Raw genomic sequence first — 20,852 nt, 5'->3', positions numbered from 1 at the left:
AAAACCTAAATCCTGACAGGATCAACTGTTCGGAGCGCGGCCTTTGATACTGAGTGCCCGTAAATAAGAACACGAGTTACAGCAAATGGGTTTTTTCGCTCCTATGCACTGCGAACAGTGGACAATTTTAATGTTAAAGATTCAAAATGATTCAATATTATTTGTATGAGATTATGATTTTATGTGAAGAGGGGAGGCTAGTAAAATTGTTTTTGACTGTCTGAACTCAATGTCTCATAACATGACTGTCTGAACTCAATGTCTCATAACATGACTGTCTGAACTCAATGTCTCATAACATGACTGTCTGAACTCAATGTCTCATAACATGACTGTCTGAACTCGTTTTCCCATAACACTGAATGGCTAGTAATGTTAGTTTTCCATAACATTGTGTGGCCAGTAAACATAAATAATATAAATAGCAGTAGTACCATTTTGTGAGTCAGACAACTCTGAGCCAGCTTCCCGATAGGTTGTGCGGACTCGTCTCTTTCTTGCAAGAAATAAATGTTTTGTGTTAATTGTATCTAGCGACTCTGAGCCTACTTTTGAGAGAATTTTTCTGACACCCCTCCACACCTCCTTGGTGTTATTGTTCTCCAGCTGTCTCTACCTTTTTACTTGTACTCCACCTTAGCTCGATAAAGTGTCTTTTTAAGCTCCCGTTGTACATTCCTCCGTCTTTCTCCATCCTCATTCTGGAACGCCCTCTTTTTCTGGTTCAGGAGGTCTTTGATGTCACTGGTGATCCATGGTTTATTATTAGGATAGTACCTTACAGTCCTCACTGGAATCACAATGTCCCTACAGAAGTTAATGTAGTCAGTGATGGTGCTGACCCTCCTGTCCATGTCAATGTCCATTTCTTCTTCCTCCAGCAGTACAGCCCAGTCTGTGACATCAAAGCAGTCTCTCAATGCATCACGCGCTTCTGGTGACCACTTCCTGAAAGATCTGGTAGTAACAGGAAGTCTTTGCACACAAGGTCTGTATGTGGGTTGTAGATAGACCATGCTGTGATCAGATCTACCCAGTGGTGGAAGAGACACTGCCCTGTAAGCCTCCTTCACGATAGCATAGAACAGATCTAATGTCCTTTCTCTAAGTGTTGGACAGTCCATGTACTGTACAAAGCCAGTCAGGCAGGAGGATAAAGAGACGTGGTTGAAATCCCCTGTGATTGCAATGAATGCCTCAGGATGCTGGGTCTGTATCCTAGTAACGGCGTCATGGATTATGTCACACGCTGTTGTAGGTGACACCCTCGGTGGAATGTAAACACCAATGACGACTGTGGTTGTGTCCAAAAACACACTCATTCCCTACTCCCTACATAGGGAAATAAATGTAGTGGACTGTATAGTCAACAGCTAAATCTTTCGGACACCACTCTTGGTGCGGGTAATTATGTCATCACAGTCGCACAATTAAAACGTACCACATTTACATCGTCTCACACATACTTGTCCCTTTACTGCTGCATTTTTGTTAAATTAGAAGCTTTTGATTACTGTCCTGTAATTTTTATTTCGTATTTTGTTCACTATTTAAGCATATTTTCATATTTTCATATTTTATTCTCTTGGCTCTTTAGTAACAGCAAGTTACAGTAACTTACTGAAATGTTTAATTATATGCTGTTCTTTTTTTAACAAAGAATGTAGGAAGCCATTTAAATTGTCTTGTTTTGAAATGTGTAATAAAATAAGTCTTTGTGACTGTTGTACTGCTCCACAACTCATGAAATTGTTTCGCACCTGTATGTTTGTATTCTGTTTCGTTTCCTATGAGTTTTCACTTGTCATTTCCTGTTTCCCTCAGTTCCCTGTCAGTCACCAGTTCCACTCCCATCGCCCATGCTAATTCTCCTCAGATGTTGCATATCACTAATCATCCTCTCCACTTCCAAACCATCTTCTCGTAGCTTTCATCCCCATGGTTTCCCTTACGATTTTTGTACAGTTGAGTTTTGTTGTTTTTCTTAGAAGTTTTCTAGTTCTTTAGTTTCGAGTTCTTTCCAGCATTGCTGTGATTTTTAATTCCTACAATAAACCCTTTGGAGTTTACCTCAGGCTCCTGTCCGTGTCTGCATCTGGGTCCTGGGGCCTCATGTACAAAGACTTGTGTGGATTTCCTACTGAAACATGTACTCTCAAACCAAAGTGCCCCTAAATTTACAAAAATATCCGGATGTATCAATGTGTGCGCATGCGTGAATCCAAACACATTTAATTTGCACATTTCGAAGTACCCAACTCCTCCCTGTCCTGCCCGCAAAAATGTGCTCTTTGGCACGCTGCCCTACATTCACTAAGAAGCTCTTAGCGAATCTGGGAAACGCGACCAATGAAGTTGAGTTACATACAGAAGTAGCTGGATGGGTTTTTCGTTCCTATGCTTCAAACTGGATGCACAAGATGGCAACAGTTAGTTAATTCATTTTATTTTGTTGGGTTTAAGTCTCTTCTCCACAACATGCCATTTTTGTTTTGTTTCTTTATCAACCTTGATAATGAATTAACACCTACGTTAAATAGACTGTGTAACAAGGTGGCACGGAGGGAAGCATGCATCTAAAGCCAATGTTTTCAGAGTATTTACTGAACAACTGAACAACTTTTCTCAGACATCTAACATGCGACTCGCCAAAGCGAGAGAGAGAGAGAGAGAGAGACAGAGTCAGAGCGAGAGAGAGAGACACACATAAAGAGAGAGAGAGACAATTAGAGACACAGAGAGAGAGACAATTAGAGACAGAGAGAGAGAGAGAGATAATTAGAGAGAGAGAGAGACACAAAGAGAGAGGCCGGAAACTGACCAATCGGAGGACGGAGCACGTCAGCCACACTCCCAGTCTCCAGAATCCAATAAATCCTGCAGTCGAGTGAGCGAGGGATTACGAACTGATCATGCTTTGAGGGAGTCGGGTACACACGCATCGTGCCACCTTTGCGCGCACAGTTGATTAACAGAGATGCCTCTGTGCTCGTAAATACCGTTTTGTGTGATTGCAGAAATGCCTCCCCGAGATGTGTATTTTAAATCGCGGGTTCTATTTTTCTCGTTCCTATGAAATTCAAGCGCTTCATTTTCATGCGCGTGTTCGGGTCGCGCGTGTTTTGAAAGGGAATAAAACGCTACAGAGGGTTGGTTTGACCGCAGTACATCCAGATAAGTGTGGTCTGATTCTCATCGCAGCGTGGTTGTCCTGTCCTAAATCATGAAAAATCTCCTACCACCGTTCCATAATGCATGATGTTCTCCAACGAGGTCAAACAAAAGAGTTAAGGAAAAAACAACAGCTTTTTTTTGCTCTAGACTTTTCATAAAACTGGCTCAGCGTGCATGGACCTGAGGACTGAAGTCACTTGTTGGGGCCTGAGAATTTAGGGCTGCTGCTGTATCTGATGCTACCAGGCTTTCCAGCCATAGACTTAACTTATTCAAAACCCGTCTTCATACCATAACAGAGGGAACCAAACACAAGAAAGTCTAGGAAGAGATGGCAAATGCTCATCGGACAAACGTTCTGATTACCTCGTGTCTGAAAACGCCAGTGGACCCGCACACTAAAGCACCGTTGGCTTCATACGAGAGGGACAGTGTGTTTCCGTACACAACAGTCCATTTGGACAACCGGCACCACGAGAGCGAGGTAAAGACATCAACCATATTTGTACCTGGTAATTCTTCTACTGCAGGTGCGCAGATTCAGGATGTGCATTGCAACTACTTATTTTTGTATAAACACTACTCTAGTTTTCTATTTTACGGACAAATGGCTTTAGTTCTGATTAAAAGCGAGTGTAAGTTTCAGTCAACGGACATGGGTAATCCACAACGCAACATTTTAAACAATATATTATAAAAGTAGATATTTTATAGTGAGGCAAACAAATTCAATAGATTACTCCAACAGAGAAAAATTAGTCTTAGTCCAGAAGAAAAAGTACTAAAAAGGCATTTTCATCTCTTAGGTTGGTAGAATTATCCTTAGTACAAAGCTACTTTAAATTTATCTCCTCATTACTGATAATGAATCCACACTTTCTTCTAAAGAGCCTGTTTGTCTTAACAAGCAAGTATAGTTTAGCCCATCTCTCCAGTGCTATCTGCCTGATTGTAGTGAAAACATGATACTGTTGAAGGGTTAAAGAAATCTTCCCTCAATTGTTGTCCAGATTAGGTAGAGTAGAGTCTGAATCCGCGTCTAAAATGGTCAAGTCTAGTCAAAGGGCTGTTGACAGTGTCAGGTCACTACAAGTTGGGAGAATTCAACCTGTACAATTTGTTCTGACTATTTTTGGATTTCCGTCTTTACTAGATTACCAGACCTCATATTCATTTGATAATCCCAAACTCTTATTTATCCCCTTGACAACAACACTGCTCTGCTTCATGCAGGTAATAAAGCAGCTGTCCTATTTCAGTAATGCTCTTGACAAACACCCTGTTGTAATGGAAGTAGTAATGAGTCTGGACACCTGATCCTTGGTATACAGGTTTGTAAACTCTTCCAGGCTAAGTTCCCTTATGTGCACCACCATATGGCCTTTGTTGCCCTTGCAGTTTAATAGGCTTACTCCTGTAGGAGTCTTAGTGCCACTTTGCAGGGCTGCAGTGCTTGACAAGACATGGTGGTGAATGCCAAGATCTTGTTGCTGACCTGCTATCTTAAAAATCTATTAAAGTCAAAGTTCATGTTAAATAGCAATATAATGTATTTGGCAAACCATCCACTGTTATAGTTTCTTGTTTGGGGTTCCCATAGAAATGACCATATGAGCATTGTGTTACCTTTGACCATTTCAGTTGGAATATGAGGACACAGGCTCTGATTTCTGTGACGAAGACTGTCTGGAGAAAGGTGGCCCTCACATAGGGAGCAACTACAGATTAGCAGGAGACCATTTTGACCTGAGGGAAATCTTCTTCTCCAACAAGGAGTACTACAGTAAGCTGGAGGATCTGAAGAAGGCCCACCTGCGCACCATGGCTGAGCTGGAGTGCATGTATAAGCAAAAGTTGCAGCTCAAGTCCAATGAGCCTTTAGATATGACAGTGCTGGATATAGGGGACAGGTGAGTAGCTTTCAGTGAAGATGTGAGGAGCTCCAAGTCTATTGGGCTTTGGTCATTCTCTTTCTGTTTTTTATGCTTTTAAAAAACATGATTACATCATTACTCCTTAAATACATGAGAGGTGGTTGCTATCCCAGCATTCCACAACACAACGGTTACAGGATCAGTTTAAGCAAATTCCAAAACAGATCATAGTTTGTTAACCAATATTAATAGTTAATTATACAAATCAAATTTCCTTTTTTGTTTTCAATAGTTTTATGTGCCTTGATTTTAGGATTTCTGATCACTAAAATGTATACTGCCACCCTGGTTGAATGGAGGTAAATAGATATTTTTTCTGTGTGAGTTGTTTAAGGTGTTGAAAATCCTGTTTAAACAACAAGATATTATATCTTATTATATTATATAATAATATATTATATAATATATATTATATTATATAATTATATTATATCTTTTAAAAAGCCACAAACTACCTTATAAATTGAGGGTGGTCAGGAATCTCAATGATGGATAAGAGTTTGTTTAGTTCCCCCCTCCACCACAGTCTCAAAAGAGTCCAGCTTGCCTCCGAAGATGGAGCCAGCCTTTTAAACAAATTAACTGAGTCTATTTGTGTCACTGGCTCCAATACTGCTCCCCCAACAAACCTCAGCAAAGAAAAGTTCACCACCTACAACAGACTGGTAAAACATCTCCAACATCCTGCTGCATATGTTGAGGGAGCTCAGAAAGTAGAGTCTGCCCTTCCTGTATTCAGCTAGATTTCCAGTTAAATTCCCAAACCAGTATGTTTGTGTTTGTGGCTACCAGGTATTTATAGTCCTCTACTAAATGGTAAATGGACTGCACTTGTATAGCGCTTTTCTAGTCTAACTGACCACTCAAAGCGCTTCTAACAGTACATGCCACATTCACCCATTCACATACACTCATACAGCATGTCTTAAGCCTATACATAACTATGTGCTTTCTAACCATTCATACACCATTCATGCACCGATGGATACATCGGTAGGCAACGTGGGGTTCAGTGTCTTGCCCAAGGACACTTTGACATGCAGCCCGGGGAAGCTGGAGTGTTACTGTGTTTGTTGTCCCCTCTTTCTGTCTTCTCAAACCCCAGCTGGCCACCCTTCCTGGTTCTAGTTCTGCCAGAGGTTTCTTCCTGTTAAAAGGGAGTCGTTCCTTTCCACAGTCGCCTCAGGCACGCTCAGGACGGGAGATTGGACTGAAGACAAGTTTCGGTGCAATCTGTTGTTTTCCTTGCCTGGGAAATTGTTTTTGAATTGGCTTTGTATGTATAAATTAGATAATTTTTTAAATGAATTAATTGGATTTGATTGTATTATGATTACAATGAATTGAACTCCAATTGGCTTGAATTGGACAATTAATTCATTTAAAATAATCCCATAATCAGTATAATATAATTATATTTAAAAAAGTAGTTTCTATTCACTGATGTTATGTTTAAGAAATTTGTTTACTAACAATTTTCTGACATTACTGGAATTACTGCTCTAAAGTAGAAGTGAGAAAGAAATGTAAATTCTGTTGTAACTTACAAATGACAAGAATAATCAAACAAGTTTCACTTTAGCTGGCTGTCTTAAAAATGACTCCTTTCCCTGCTAGCCCACATCATGCTTTCTTACATGTTGATAATTTTATATTGCGCATCTCCTGGAAGAGGTTTACAAAAAACACTTTTATTCTCGTTCTGTACATTGCTACAGGACCACCTGGTCTACCAACTCCTTCTGTAGCCATCTTTAGAAAACTGAAAAAATTTAAGAACAGCATGTTTTGAAGGGAGACTGCAAACTCTGCACTTAGCTTAATTGAAATAGAACAAGACTAATGAAATGGAATGGAAATAATTTAAATCTTTGGTGCTGATGACCCACACTGTTGTGGACCAAATAAGAAATTGGTGCACTTTGCTGGCCTGATTCGATCAAACAGGCATTTTTTTTTCATCAAACCAGTGAGTGAATCTCAGGGAGCTTTCACACCAGAGCTGTTTGGTGCACTTTAAACAGACCAGCGTTTGTTTCCTCAGCTAGTGTGCTTTGTTTGGGCAGGTGAAAGCTCATCCAGACTCTGGTGTAGACCAAACAAGCGAACTCTGCTCCACCTGAAAATATGAGTCTTGGTTCACTTGCAAGTGAACCCTGGTGCGGTTCACTTACAGTGGGAAATGCAAATGGATCATCCAGCAGCCAAAGAGCAGTGAACCAAAGGGAGGAAGTGTGATAGCTTGCTGCCTCACCTGCTGTTCATACCTGCCAGCTTCCTGTTAAAAAGCATTAGGGTTTGAACACCAAAGTAAAAACAGAAACCGTAAGACTGTGTTGGTCCATTGTTTGTTTTCAGGCAATACCCTAACCCCCAAACAAGAAGCTGTTGTATCTGTGTGACCTTGTGCAGGGAGTTTGATCCGCTTTCCAAAGTACATTATGAAAGTGAATCAAACCAAATGAAGGTATGGAATTTTTCAGAATTCCCCGCCCGCTCGAGTCCCCCAAACTAACAGGTGCTCTTAGGGTAGCACTCACATGAGTACATTCACACTTCTTCAGGTAATCCTTGTAGTTACTCTAGGGTACTTTTATTCAAATAGAACTTCTCTGAACACCTCTACTCCTTTTGTGAACCAGACTATTCATGTAGATATTTTTAATGCCCAAAAAGATAAATAATATATTAAAGGAAAGAGAAGCCCTCCCACAGTATTAATTTACAGTATGATGAATTTTAAGTTTCTTCTTTAAGTGTTTTGTCATTTGAATTCATTTTAATGGATTATTTTTCCTTTCTTTCTTGGGTGAGGCTGCTATGGACAAATATCAGCCAAGTAACTTCATGTCATGGTTTGAAGAAGTCGCACTCTGCTGTTGAACTCAGATGGGGATCTGAGCTATCAGATGAGGATGAAGCAGCCAGTAATGATGTGGAGAAAGGCCTGCTCTTCTCTCCCAAGGAACACATCAAGAATATGTGGAGATGTCCCCTTAAGCTGTCCCCTTATTATCATCACCTGTCCTCCTCTTCGCTGCACAGCATGCCAGGAGACCGGATGAGACCACAAAAAAGAAGAGGAAAGCAGGGGCATAAAGATGGACAGCAGGAGCATTGGAAAAAGAGAGTGACTATCCCAAAACCTTTCAATATGATGCTGCGTGAAGCTGAGAAGCATAAGCGTGGTATGAAGACACGTACAGAGATTGAACAGGAGAACAAAGAGCTACGAAGACAGATAGAGCAACTTGCAGAATGTCAGAAAAAGTTTCGCGCTATCCCCGTACCTGCACATGTTCACCTCCCACTTTATGAAGAGCTGCAGGAGCGGAATGAGGAACGACGTCGAACCATGCGAGACAGAGAGGAGCTGCATTTTCAAAATATTCAGAAGCCCTTCAGCTTTCTAGAGAGGGAGCGACTAAAAAAGGAGCAGAAACAGCTATGCCAAGCTCAGCCATCTGAGCAGGGGAAAGTTCAGCCTTTTAAGGCGAAACCTGTGCCAAAGTCTGTCTACGCAGCAACATCAGGTGAGCAGATGAAAGAGGAGCAGTTGTGTCGGTCTATTAAGAAACAGATGAGGGCCCAGGAGATGCTTCACAGTGCTTCATTGCCTCCCAGCATGCTCACACAGCGACTCAGTGAACGTAAAATCAAAGATGGCAGCACTCCAGCCAGAATAGATGAAAGGTTCTCACACAGGCCACAGATAAACAAAGAGGTACCTGATTTCAATGCTAGTTACAGACGTTTTCAAAAGCACCTTGGGAAACGTAAGGAGGTGAAGCCTACAACTGCATGTGAGCCCTTTGAACTGAGGACATCACAGATCTCCTCACATCGAGAACGCATCCTAGCTGACATTGAGAATGAGCAGAACAGCCCTCGAATGCTGCGGTGGCCATATATCAGCCCTGGGCCAGTGAGTACACGAAGTTCAAGCCTCTGTTCCTCCCTCTCGGGCAGCCTGGAACTCCTGCCTGCCAAAGTCACTGATGCTACAAAAAAGCGCCATGACGCTGTGAGGTACCATATTAGAACCCCAAAGGCTCAAATGTCTTGTTCAGATTTCGTGCCCTCGGCAGTAGTTGTCTTGTGTTTGCGTTCCTTTAAGGCTGAATTTTTGTGAGACTTCCTTTCCCAACAAGCCAAGCTGTGTGCTCGTAACCAAACGTCCACTTTATAGCATTTTCATAGCGAGTTGTTACACGTAGATTGCTGAGCAATCTATCCCTCCCTTCAAACATTCCTCCATCTGTAACCAAAATGATCCCTCTGAGTAGAAAGAAGCTGGAGCAGAGGAAGAAGGCTGAGGAGGAGGAGGAGCGATGGAAGGAAAAGCAGAGGCAGAAGGAGAAAAAACTACAGAGTGTTGTTTTGAAACGTGCCCAAGCCAACGACCCCCACCTGGCTCTCTCACAGACCCACCAGAACAAACTGAAAGAGTTCAGGTACCCATAAAAACTAGAACAGTGTGATTTCTTGCATTTGATGTTGCTTATATTTAACTCTCCATATTTTAATGACATAGTAAAGATGCAATGTAAGTTTTTCTTTACTTTTGTATGGGTTCTCTCCAGGTACCCACAGTCCAAAAACTTTTTTGTTAGATTAATTGGCGATTTTAAATTTACCCTGGATGTGAGAATGTATGGTTGTTTGTCGTATTGGCTTTGTGTTGACCCTATAATGGTCTTGTACACCACACTTGTGCTGGTTGTATCTCGCCTCTCATCAAATGGCAGCTGGAGTCCATATGGAAAATGGATGATCCCTGGGTCTGGTCGAATAGTATGTTTTCCTTATTTTGGTTCCAAACTGAGGGAAATGACCCGGAAGTATCGAAGATAGAGCAAACATAGGAACTGTTTGAATTCTCTAATTGCTTAGAAAGGGAGCTGCAATGCTACAATAACTAGAAAAAGCTGTTCCTACGCAACAGCAGTCAGAATGCTGATAAGCTGAATGGGGATAGCTGACAATGCTAAAGAAGCGGAAAAACTTTCAATTGCTGAAAAACCAGTTGCCGAAGTCTTAGTTGAAGGAATTTGAAGTTGAAATGACAATAGTGGAAACCTATTGGAAAAAACTGCAGAAGTCTTAGTTTAAGAAGTTGAAAGGTTAAAAACAACAGAAGGATTTAAAGGAGAATGAAAATAAGTGAAAAGTTTTGAAATTTTGCTGAGTAATTCAAAAAGAGTTAAATGAAATGTATATGCCAGCTTAATTGGAGCCTTAAATTGAAATCTCAAAGTGCAGAAGTGAAAGATGAAGACAATTTCAACACAGAGATGAACAGTTCTTATGAAAAATGGTCAAAGGTTTTATGGATCGCCAGAACATTGATCTTAAATGGGAAACAGAGAAACACATTGAAAAGAAAGAAAGAAATGATTTAATTCAAAGCACCTAATGTGACACTGTATTCCTCAGTGGCTTAAGCTTAAGTAGCTTAAGTGGTAGGAAACAGTTCAAAGCAGTGTACATCAGTGTGAAAAGGTAGAATCACATTTATGTACAAGTAAAATGGAGATTTAACATAAAGATGCACAGTATTCTATGAAGAAGGTATAAGAGTCATTTTTAAAATGGCTGCTGTGTAATATGTAGCAGAGGAGTGGAAGAGAGTCCTCACAGTTATAGGAATATTTATAAACAGCTGCAGCTTAACCAGCCGACACACACAGACAGTAGCAGAGAGATGGGCCTGTAGTCAGCTGTAAGCACCCTTGATACTATGACCTCCTGAGAGAAAACTATAAGAACCATGAAAATACTTTTAGGACCATGAGCACCAGAAGGGTTAGAGGAACTTGGTAATGTAGAATTTATTCAAATGGAGTGCAAGATGTGGAAACGGGAGCGATTTGAAAACACATGAACCTGTCTGCTGTATCTGACCAATGTTCCATTGAATCAATGAAGGAAATTGAAGAGTTTTTCTTGCTTCGAAGCTCATAGCTGAAATTCTATGTCATCTCTTTGGTAGTAACATTGGCTGAAAGAGGAGAAATTTTCCTACATTTTAAGGTAAAATTTGTTTCTGTAAGTTAAACTATGAAAGTTAGAGGAATTTGTCTGAAATGGTTTAGTTGAATATCAGAAAAAGCTGAAGGTGATAGAGCAGAATTAGTATTGCAACAACACATCATCAGTAGGGTAAAACTAACCTGTCTCACAACGCTCTAAACCCAGCTCACGTTCCCTATTAGTGGGTGAACAATCCAATGCTTGGTGAATTACATCCATCCATCCATCCATTTTCTATACCGTTAATCGGATAGCGGGTGGGCTGGAGCCTATCCCAGCATTCATTGGGTGAAAGGCGGGGTACACCCTGGACAGGTTGCCAGTATGCTTGGTGAATTCTGCCCCACAATTATAGGAAGAGCCGACATCGACATAAAAACCAAGAAGGAACAAAAATGTTCATATTTTTGAAGCTGTCATATTTCAAAATTGGCTTAATATTTGAAAAAGCTGAACAATTTGGTAATAGCTTAATGTCTAGTGACCCATTTAAAGTTTGAATGGTGTCTCTAGCTGAAAGTATGCAGAAATAGTTAGGTTGAAAAGAGAAAGAAGTTTTTGAAGAGTTGAAAGCACTGTCCATTAATTTGAATGAAGGGAAAATTTGAATAAAAGTTTAATATTTAAAAAAAGTATAAAAGTTAGAAACACCAAAAGTCATAGCAAGAATCTCCTGAAAGAGCTGAACATTTTGATACCAAAATCTTAGAAATAGCTGAAGGTATGCAGAAGTAGTTAAACGGTGGAATCATGATAATAAAGAGAAACAGGAAAACAATGGTGAGACTGCTTTACAGCATTCTCACAATTATCTCCTTTAGCATAGAATACACAGGACACATCCTTTATAAAAGAAAGGAGATGATTTGTTCCCATAATTCCTTGCGTCAGCAAGTTTTATAGTGAAGCTTAATTATTTTCATCCAGTCATAGTGTGATTCATATGAATAGATTTGAGGATGAGTATGAGCAACACTCACTGGGGTTACATGAGTGACATCGGATCAGATTAATGGCTAAATTACAATAAGACAATACGAGTTATTAAATTAATGTAGACACCTTAATCTGACAAAAAAACAGATTCGATTGGATTGTCCAGTTAGGAAGCAACACTGATTGTGTTTCACCTGTTGTTGTGATAATGGAACAGACAACAGGTCGAAATGAGAGGCAGGTGTCTACAACCCACAGAAGTTGCTCAGGTAGTGCAGCATACCAGGCGTTGTAGGGAGGTCCTACAGGCACGTGGAGGCCACACACACTACTGAGCCTCATTTTGACTTGTCTTGAGGAATTTCCACTGAAGTTGGATCAGCCTGTAATGTGATTTTCCACTTTTATTTTAAGTATTATTCCAAGTCCAGACTTCCATGGGATAGTAATTTTGATTTACATTGATCATTTTTGTTATTTTGTTCTCAATGCATTCCACTATGTAATGAATAATATATTTCAATATATTATATTATATTATTATATTTCACTCGTTGAGATTTAGGAAGTGTTATTTTAGTGTTCCCATAATTTTTTTGAGCAATATTAATTGATATCACATTTTGATATAAGTGACAGGATTTTCATGTAACTATATGATAAGGTTGCAGTAGACAAAGTATTTTAAGCCATTTATGTAGAATATTTATAGAACGCCTGTAGTTTTAATGTTGTAGACCCACATCGCAGAATTTTTCCTAACACATTTCCTTAACCCCATGACGTTTTCCATGAAGGCAAGGAAACAAGCTCAGGAATAGACTATATAAGTTTTTCTTTTGTTTCTCTGCAGGAAACAAGACCTTCAACGCAGGAAGGAATATCAGCAAGAGATCAAAGAGATGAGGGAGAGGGTGAAAGGAAGGCCGCTGCTGTTGGAGCAGGTTGCTCAGGTGAATTTCTGCACTGTTTAGTCTTTTTTTTGTTTGTTCTCATCCTCTAACGTGCAAACTGTTGCAAACTCATCTAGAAATAACAACAAACTTTGTTTTGATAAAGAAGACTGAATATGCCCTAATGAACAACTGCAGTATCATATTTATAAATGTGCACCTCTGGGTATGTCATGGAAGGCTGGATTTTTGTGGGTGTCCATTTGCCCAGAAACCCGTTGTACATCACGCTAAATAGAAACAAATCAACTCTCATTTCTCTCATAGGAGAACAGAGAGTTGCTAGCTAAACACGAGTTGTTGTTTTGTTTTTTGTTTTTTTTGTTTTTGTAGTTCTTGAGCCAAAGCTTTGGAGGTGAAAATGGAGAGAACTGGATCTAAGCAAGGCTCTGGCATTGAACCAGCACTGTAAGAGTGTTAAATGGAGAGGGGACACTGACTGATTTCTCCTGTTGTGATGGTCAAATAAAAGGCAATTAAAAACTCTGATGTTGAACCCCTCAATGAAGCAAGAGAACAATCCAGAAAAAGTATGAAAATACAGATATCTACTGTAAGTGCACAAAAAAAACAGTTGGTCAAAGCTCAGGTATTTAGATTTTCCTTTAGTCTCTTGCTTACCTCGTGAGTAATTGATCTGAATTAATGCTTTTAACTAGTTATTTTAATTTTTTTTTTTTTTTTTTTTTTTTTACAATCCCAGTTCTCCAAAAAAATTGTGACACTGTAAAATGTAAAAATATTATAAATCAATATCTATTTCACTGTAGAACATAGAAAAAATATCAAATGTCCTGACATCTTAAACATCTGGGAACTGAGTCCAGTTGCTTGACCTTTGGGAGAGAAATGTTGACTCGCTGCTCAAAGGTCTTAGATCTTATTTGTTGTTCATTTCATGTTGCGCCAAATCTTTTTAGTTGGTCAAAGGTCTAGACTGCTGGCAGGCCATTTGAGCATCCAAACTCTTCTACTACAAAGACACTGGCTCTTGTAATGGATATAGTATGCCATTTTGCATTGTCTTGCTAAAAAAAACAAAACATGTTGCTCTAAAACCTGTATATACCTTTCAGTATTGATGTTACCTTTCTATATGTGCAAGTTGCCAGATCCATAGACAGGAATGCACCCCCATACCATAAGAGATACAAGCTTTTCAGCTAAATGTTGCTAACAAGCCAGATGGTACTTCTTGTTAAGCCAGAGGACATGGTGTGTGGGACTTCCAAAAATAATTTTTCATTTCATATCGTCTGACCCCAGAACAGTGTTCCACTTTACCTCAAACCATTTAAAATGAGCTTTGGTCCACAGAAGACAACACTGGCCCAATTTTTGTTGAAAATTATCCATTCTACAAATTTGAAGTCTCGATTGTAGTATAACTGTAAGTTCAGCTTGGTTTGAATAACAGAATACAGTTCAGTAAACGAGGAGATACTTGACTAAAGATGGTCACTGTAAAGGAAAGTTAAGGTGGTGTTCTTTTTAACAGCCTTGATGAGTATGTCAAAGATTGACCAAGCTTTCTGAACCTGTGAATTGATAACAGAGGAATGCCAAACAAGCAGCAGAGAAGTGCTTCATCAAAACCCTGCATGGATGTGATGTGACTGAGGAGTTTATCAGCAGTAAGGCAACTAAATCGGCAACACAACGCACAGCCTCCCTTTTAAGTGACAATAAGTACAGGTAAATCTAACATCTTTGTCTTGCAACCTATCATAAAGATTTTGGTATTGAGAAGGTATAGTGACATTCATCAGTAATTCTGGACAGTCAACGATATGAGTTGCAGAGTATCAAGTCATCCTATCAACTGATGTAATTGGAATAAAATGTTTCTCAGGATGGTTTAATTGTGTCAGTAGTGGGAAATAAGATGGCCTGCGCAAAAATTGGGTGCATTAATGCTTGTCATACACTGCATTGCTTGTACACTGGTTGACTGGCTCAAACCGTAGCACCTGAGTTTGCATCTCTTTAGAAGCGCTCAATAATCTTTGCCAAAGCCAGAAATTAAAGTTAAATATGAAAGCCTATTTGAAACTTGGTCAAATTCAGCTTTAATGTGGATTTCAAATGTTAGAAATATAAGAATGTAAGAAGTCCCATCTTATCATAAGCTAAAAATATATGAAAATGCTACTGGGTTTAATGGTGAAAATGTTTCTGTAATCTGAGACTGGTTCTCTGCTGATAATTTTTCTCTTGTGGATTAGTGACCCGGGAGAGGCAGACACAGACTATGAACGTGTTCTCTACAGAAAAATCTTCCTGGATAGTGAAGACATGGATGATCCTGCTGAGAATGAGGAAGGAAGTGAGGAAAGTGAAAAACCATTAAACTACCAAGATGGAGACACTGGCAGTCATCACACAGAAGAGGATTATCATGACAATGATCACCATTATTCTGATGAAAGTTACCACTACTCAGACGATCATGAAAATTACTCAGAACACAGTGACCATGATGCTGACAGTTGATGGCAGGAAGCAGGAGAGTGATGCCAAATGTCACTTGGCATGAGATGTGTACAGGAGCTCTGACAGACAAAACCTTTTTAAAGAAATGATAAATCAAGTTATGAGGATAACTCTTTTGCTAGGAATATAAAAATTTTATTGTCTACCGAAGTGTAGAGAATGAGAATAAAACAATGTTGAACCTGATGTGATGTCATTGGTCTAAAATGTCTCTGGTTGCTTGGTTTTTTTTTGTTTGTTTGTTTGTTTGTTTGTTTTTTCCTCGACATGTTGAACTCTTTGTAATGAGCAAGATTAAGATTTTCAACCTATCAGTCATTATTATTTTGCATCTTTCCTGGGACAGATCTAGTGTTTTATAAGAGTGACAGGCAATGGCCATTTGCACTGTACACATAAAAACCCATGAAAGTTGGGGAAATTTTGCAGTTACATCTTAAATATTTGTTAATTTGCAAGTACAAATAAATAAGTTTCATTGTCTTCACCGATAGTCTTCATTGTATGTTGAAAATGCAAAGAATTTTTGTAGAATATACAAGTAAGGCCAAAGGGTTAGTCTGTCCTAGCAAAGTTGTGTTGTATTCATCTTTGTGCAAAACCCAACCAGAATATCATCAATAAGTTTCTAAAGAAAGTATTTCACAGTATTAGATTGCTTCCTGCAACTACAGTGTATAATATTGTAAAACGTTTTTGTAAGTCTGAGGAAATCTTAATGAATAGACGTATGGAATGGAAACCAATGTTAGATCCATCGAGGTTAATAACTTGCCAACTTTACCCACCGCTCAAATGCCATCTGACATCTATTAAACCTCATTGTAGGCACTACCATGGGTTAAAATAACCATCACCTGTGTCAGAAGGGTGTAAGGCTGTATAACACTTGCTGGTATCTAATAATGATCTCCACCTGCAGCAAGTGAATTTTAATGTTTTTGCCCAATATTTCTGAATGGTCTCACCAGGTTTTTGACATTGATTTTGTGTCTCATTAAACCAATCAATCAATTAAACTTAAAATTTCCGGAGAATCTGTTCAGTTTCTTCATATTAAAGAAGCTACAAGGAGATACTTTTCCATGTCTGTGAAAGATATTTGTATGTTTTCTAAATATTATAGACGTATTACATTGTTATGGTATAGACTAGTTTTAATCTATTTTAAAGATTCAAATTATGAAAAAATTATTAAAGAATTTTTTTTTAAAACATATATTTGTTTTTTGTGTTAATACAAGAACATCTAACAATTAAACCGTCGTCAACACATGGCAGTAATGGGAATAATAATGAAAATATTAATAAATCTGAAGAGGACCAAAATGAAATAATAATGAAAACAAATAAAGAAAAATACAAATAAATAAAAAATAATTCTTAATGTAAGATAAAGCGCACATTCCCAACAACAAATTAGATATTTTCCATTATGTCATTCTCCCAACGCCTCCCCCATATCTCCACTCCTCAACAGTTCCAGAAATAACTTCCAAATGTTGTAAAATTCAGAAGTTCACTCCTGTTGCTTACTGTTAGAGTTTTCCTTATAGTTTTCAACCAACATGTTATAAAACCGGGAGACCAGTCTTTTACCAAAACAATCTTTTGTAACATCAGAATGGAGAATGAAGGTTGTTGCACTGAATTGTTTAAGTGTGCCAGAATAAAACTTTTAAGTTGTAAATATAGCGAAGCATTTATATCAAATTAAATTACATTATATGCAGTATGTCAAAGTTTGCCTTTAACTCCGTGAATGACATTAGAGTAAAATTATATATCATTAGAGGTTCCCCAATGACATGTTGATCAGCACTACTCATTGGTCTATATAGGGATTACAGGGAATTATTTACTGAGGCTGGTCCTTTTTTTCTTTAGCACAAGTTTCTTGTGATTACCTGGAATCTAAATCTAGCCTAGCTAGTGACTACTGTGAATAGGGCAGCTGACAACAAGGGAAAGACCATATGACAGATTGGAAAGACAGCTGACAGGAGGCAAAGACCCCAAAGGTGCTACCATGGGCTAGCAATCTATGGTAGCAGTAGCGAGGCTTAGCAACCTTGTTACAACTATCATAAGCTACAAGTAAATTAAGGAGAATACTCCTAGGGTCAGCGAGAACAGGGGTGTAAGATGACTCACAGGCAGACTACATGGCAACTGACACTGGAACGAACACGACTATGAGGTGGAGATGTGACTCAGTGAAGGATAGGGGCACGGACGTATTCTCTAGGGCTAGAACTGGGCAGAATAGTTCTCAGAGCAAAGAGAATGTAGCTGGAGAAAATAAAAGTGGTAGGCTAAAGGGAAATAAGCTCCAGGTTTGTCCTTGTAGCTGGCAGAAAGTAATGTCAGTTAGAGTCCTTAAAATGCATCAGGGAATAAAGAGATGTATGGTAAAAGAAGTGCAGTTTTTAAGACGTACTGATTGAAGAAGCAGTAGGTTGTATGCAGTCCAGCGGCAGGTAGAAAACCACAGTCCAAAGGATATCAATAACACAGCTGCGGAGGTTCTAAAAGTCAAAAGTCTAAATAAATCAAATTTATTTATAGAGCACATTTCATGTACAAAACAATTCAAAGTGCTTTACATAAAATAAAAGCATTGCAGCAGGGAGAGGAAAAAGCATTAAAAATATGTAAAAGAATATAAATAGAAAGAAATAAAATAATTAAGATTAATTAAAATTAATAAAAACAAGCAACAGTCTAGATAAGTTAGAAGATACCGTGCAGATTTCATGCATAGACACATGAGAAAAGAAATGTTTTTAACCTGGATTTAAAAATGTCTACATTTGGTGACAGTTTAATTTCCACTGGCAGTTTGTTCTACTTGTTTGCAGCATAACAGCTAAATGCTGCTTCTCCATGTTTAGTCTGGACTTTGGATTGGACCAGCTGACCTGAGTCCTTGGATCTAAGAGCTCTGTTGGGTTTATATTCTCTGAACATATCACAGATGTATTTTGGGCCTAAACTGTTCTGGGATTTGTAAACCATCAGTAGGCTTTTAAAATCTATTCTGTTAATGACTGGAGGCCAGTGTAAAGCTTTTAAAACTGGTGTGATGTGTTCAGATCTCTTAGTCCTGGTTAAAACTCTAGCAGCAGCGTTCTGGATGAGCTGCAGATGTTTAATGCTCTTTTTGGGAAGTCCAGTTAAAAGATGATTACAGTAATCAAGTCTACTGGAGATGAATGCGTGGATGAGTTTCTCTTGGTCTTTTTGGGAGAGAAAACCTTTAATTCTGTTGATTTGGTTGGTAAAAAGCTGCCTTGGTGACAGCTTTGATGTGGCTGCTGAAAGTCAGATCTGAGTCTATCGACACTCCAAGGTTATGAACTTGGTCAGAGATTGTAAGGGCCCGAGTCTCAAATAATTTACCAATGCTGACCCTCTTCTCTTTGCTACCAAACAGAATGATCTCAGTTTTTTATTCATTTAATTGTAGAAAATTCTCTCTCATCCAGGAGTTTATTTCCTCCAGACACTGACACAGTACATCTGCTGGGTTGCAGTCATCTAGTGACCGAGACACATAAAGTTGTGTATCGTCTGCATAACTGTGATAATTGATGTTAAAGTTCTGTAATATCTGACCCAAAGGTAGCACATAGAAGTTAAACAGAAGAGGTCCAATAATTGACCCCTGGGGGACTCCACAAGTCATGGCCACTCGCTCACATTCATAGCTGCCAATTGTAACAAAATAACTCCAGCCTTCTATATAGGATCTGAACACGTTAAAGACCGCTCCAGAAAGTCCAACCCAGTTTTCCAGCCTGTGCAACAGGATTCTGTGATCTACAGTATCAAATGCAGCACTGAGATCCAACAGAACCAGGACTGAAACATAAACAGACTCAGTATTCAACCTAATGTCGTTTAACACTTTGACCAGAGCTGTTTCAGTGCTATGATGGCGTCGGAAGCCTGATTGAAAGTTATCGAGTCTTCCACTTTCATTCAGAAAGTCATTGAGTTGGTTAAATACAACTTTCTCAATAATCTTGGATATAAAAGAGAGATTAAAAACAGGTCTGTAGTTGTTCATCACAGAGGCGTCCAGAGTTCTCTTCTTTGGGAGTGGCTTAATGCAGCTGTCTTTAGTGACTTGGGAAAAATGCCTGATGCCAGTGAGCTGTTAACTATTTGTAGGAGAACACTTTCTGCTGAGGTAAAAACAGTTTTTAAAAAGTCAGATGGTATTATGTCCAGAGTGCAAGAAGGGATGCAGCTGATACTAAGATGAATAGGCCAGTTAGAGAGTGAAATATGGAGCAGAAAGCTAGAGTTAAATGGCCTAGGGCAAATAGCAACAAAGAATGGGAGGTGGTCAATAAAGATTCATCGATAATATTAGGTAGGTTAGGAGGAAATGCAAGCGATAGGCTAGAGAAGATGGGAGATATCATTTACTCCTATGGTGTAGAAAGATTTGGGGTGCAAGATAGAAAGAGGGTTGAAAGAGTACATTTAGTTAAGTCTAGACGGCAAAGACAGATGAAGATATTGAATAAGGAAAGAAGAAACTTAAGAAAGCAGTGGAAAAGAGCTACAAAAGAAGAGTGGGAGGGAATTGATGTTTTGCAGGAATAATTGAGAAGCAGGCTAGCAGTACTCAGAAGATCTGAATATCTTAGGAAAAAGAGAAAGAAGATAGAATATGTAAGGACTGCGTTTTACATGGACCCGTTCAAGTTTGTTAAAGGGTTATTTAAGCAGGAAAAGGGAGGGCAGCTTAAAGCAACAAAGGCTGAGGTGGAAGAGTATCTAAGAAATACATGTTCAGATCTTGAGCAGTGTAGAGTAGTAGGCCATCTACCTGACATGCCACCATTAGGAGAGATAGCTCATAAGATGGATGTTAGACCACCTAGGTGGAAAGAGGTTGAGGAGGTAGTCAGAAGTGCAAAGGCTTCGTCGGCCACAGGGCCAAATGGAGTCCCCTATCTGGTTTATAAAAGTGCACCTGATATCCTAAAGTTTTTGTGGAGGCAATTAAGAATAGTTTGGGAGAAACAGTTTATTCCTAGAGCATAGAGTAGGGCTGGAGGCGTTCTTATTCCAAAGAGAAAGAGTCCTCGGACCCGAGTCAGTTCTGGATGATCTCTCTCCTAAATGTCGAAGGGAAGATTTTCTTTGGTGTAGTTGCACAGAGATTAGCTAGTTATTTAGAAAAGGATAGCTTAATAGATACTACTGTGCAGAAGGCATGAATACCAGGTTTCACATGGTGTTTAGAGCACACTAGCATGATTTGGCATTAGATTCAGACAGCGAAGATTGAGAAAAAAGACTTGCATGTTAT

General features: G+C 39.1%; 1 protein-coding gene across 1 annotated transcript; it reads left to right on the top strand.

The window, feature by feature from the left end:
• The first annotated feature begins 3,159 nt into the window (after positions 1-3,159).
• Positions 3,160-15,675, top strand: fam161a (FAM161 centrosomal protein A). Its single transcript, XM_072383612.1, has 7 exons — positions 3,160-3,658; positions 4,816-5,084; positions 7,923-9,137; positions 9,395-9,562; positions 12,931-13,030; positions 14,586-14,725; positions 15,256-15,675. The coding sequence occupies exons 1-7, from the start codon at positions 3,506-3,508 to the stop codon at positions 15,521-15,523; spliced, it is 2,313 nt and encodes a 770-aa protein (XP_072239713.1). The 5' UTR covers positions 3,160-3,505; the 3' UTR covers positions 15,524-15,675.
• The last annotated feature ends 5,177 nt before the right edge of the window (positions 15,676-20,852 follow it).

Source organism: Leuresthes tenuis, unplaced genomic scaffold (genome assembly GCF_036924035.1).
Source record: "Leuresthes tenuis unplaced genomic scaffold, fLeuTen1.0.hap1 SCAF_4, whole genome shotgun sequence".
NCBI classification, from domain to species: domain Eukaryota; kingdom Metazoa; phylum Chordata; class Actinopteri; order Atheriniformes; family Atherinopsidae; genus Leuresthes; species Leuresthes tenuis.
The sequence above is the reverse complement of the archived record's forward strand: the minus strand, read 5'-3'. Positions and strand labels throughout refer to the sequence as shown.

Coding starts and splice junctions, on each gene's coding strand:
- fam161a (XM_072383612.1), top strand. CDS start 3,506: ATGGCAAATGCTCATCGGACAAACGTTCTGATTACCTCGTGTCTGAAA. Junction 9,138..9,394: donor AAGCGCCATGACGCTGTGAG/GTACCATATTAG, acceptor CCCTCTGAGTAG/AAAGAAGCTGGAGCAGAGGA. Junction 13,031..14,585: donor TGTTGGAGCAGGTTGCTCAG/GTGAATTTCTGC, acceptor AATTGATAACAG/AGGAATGCCAAACAAGCAGC.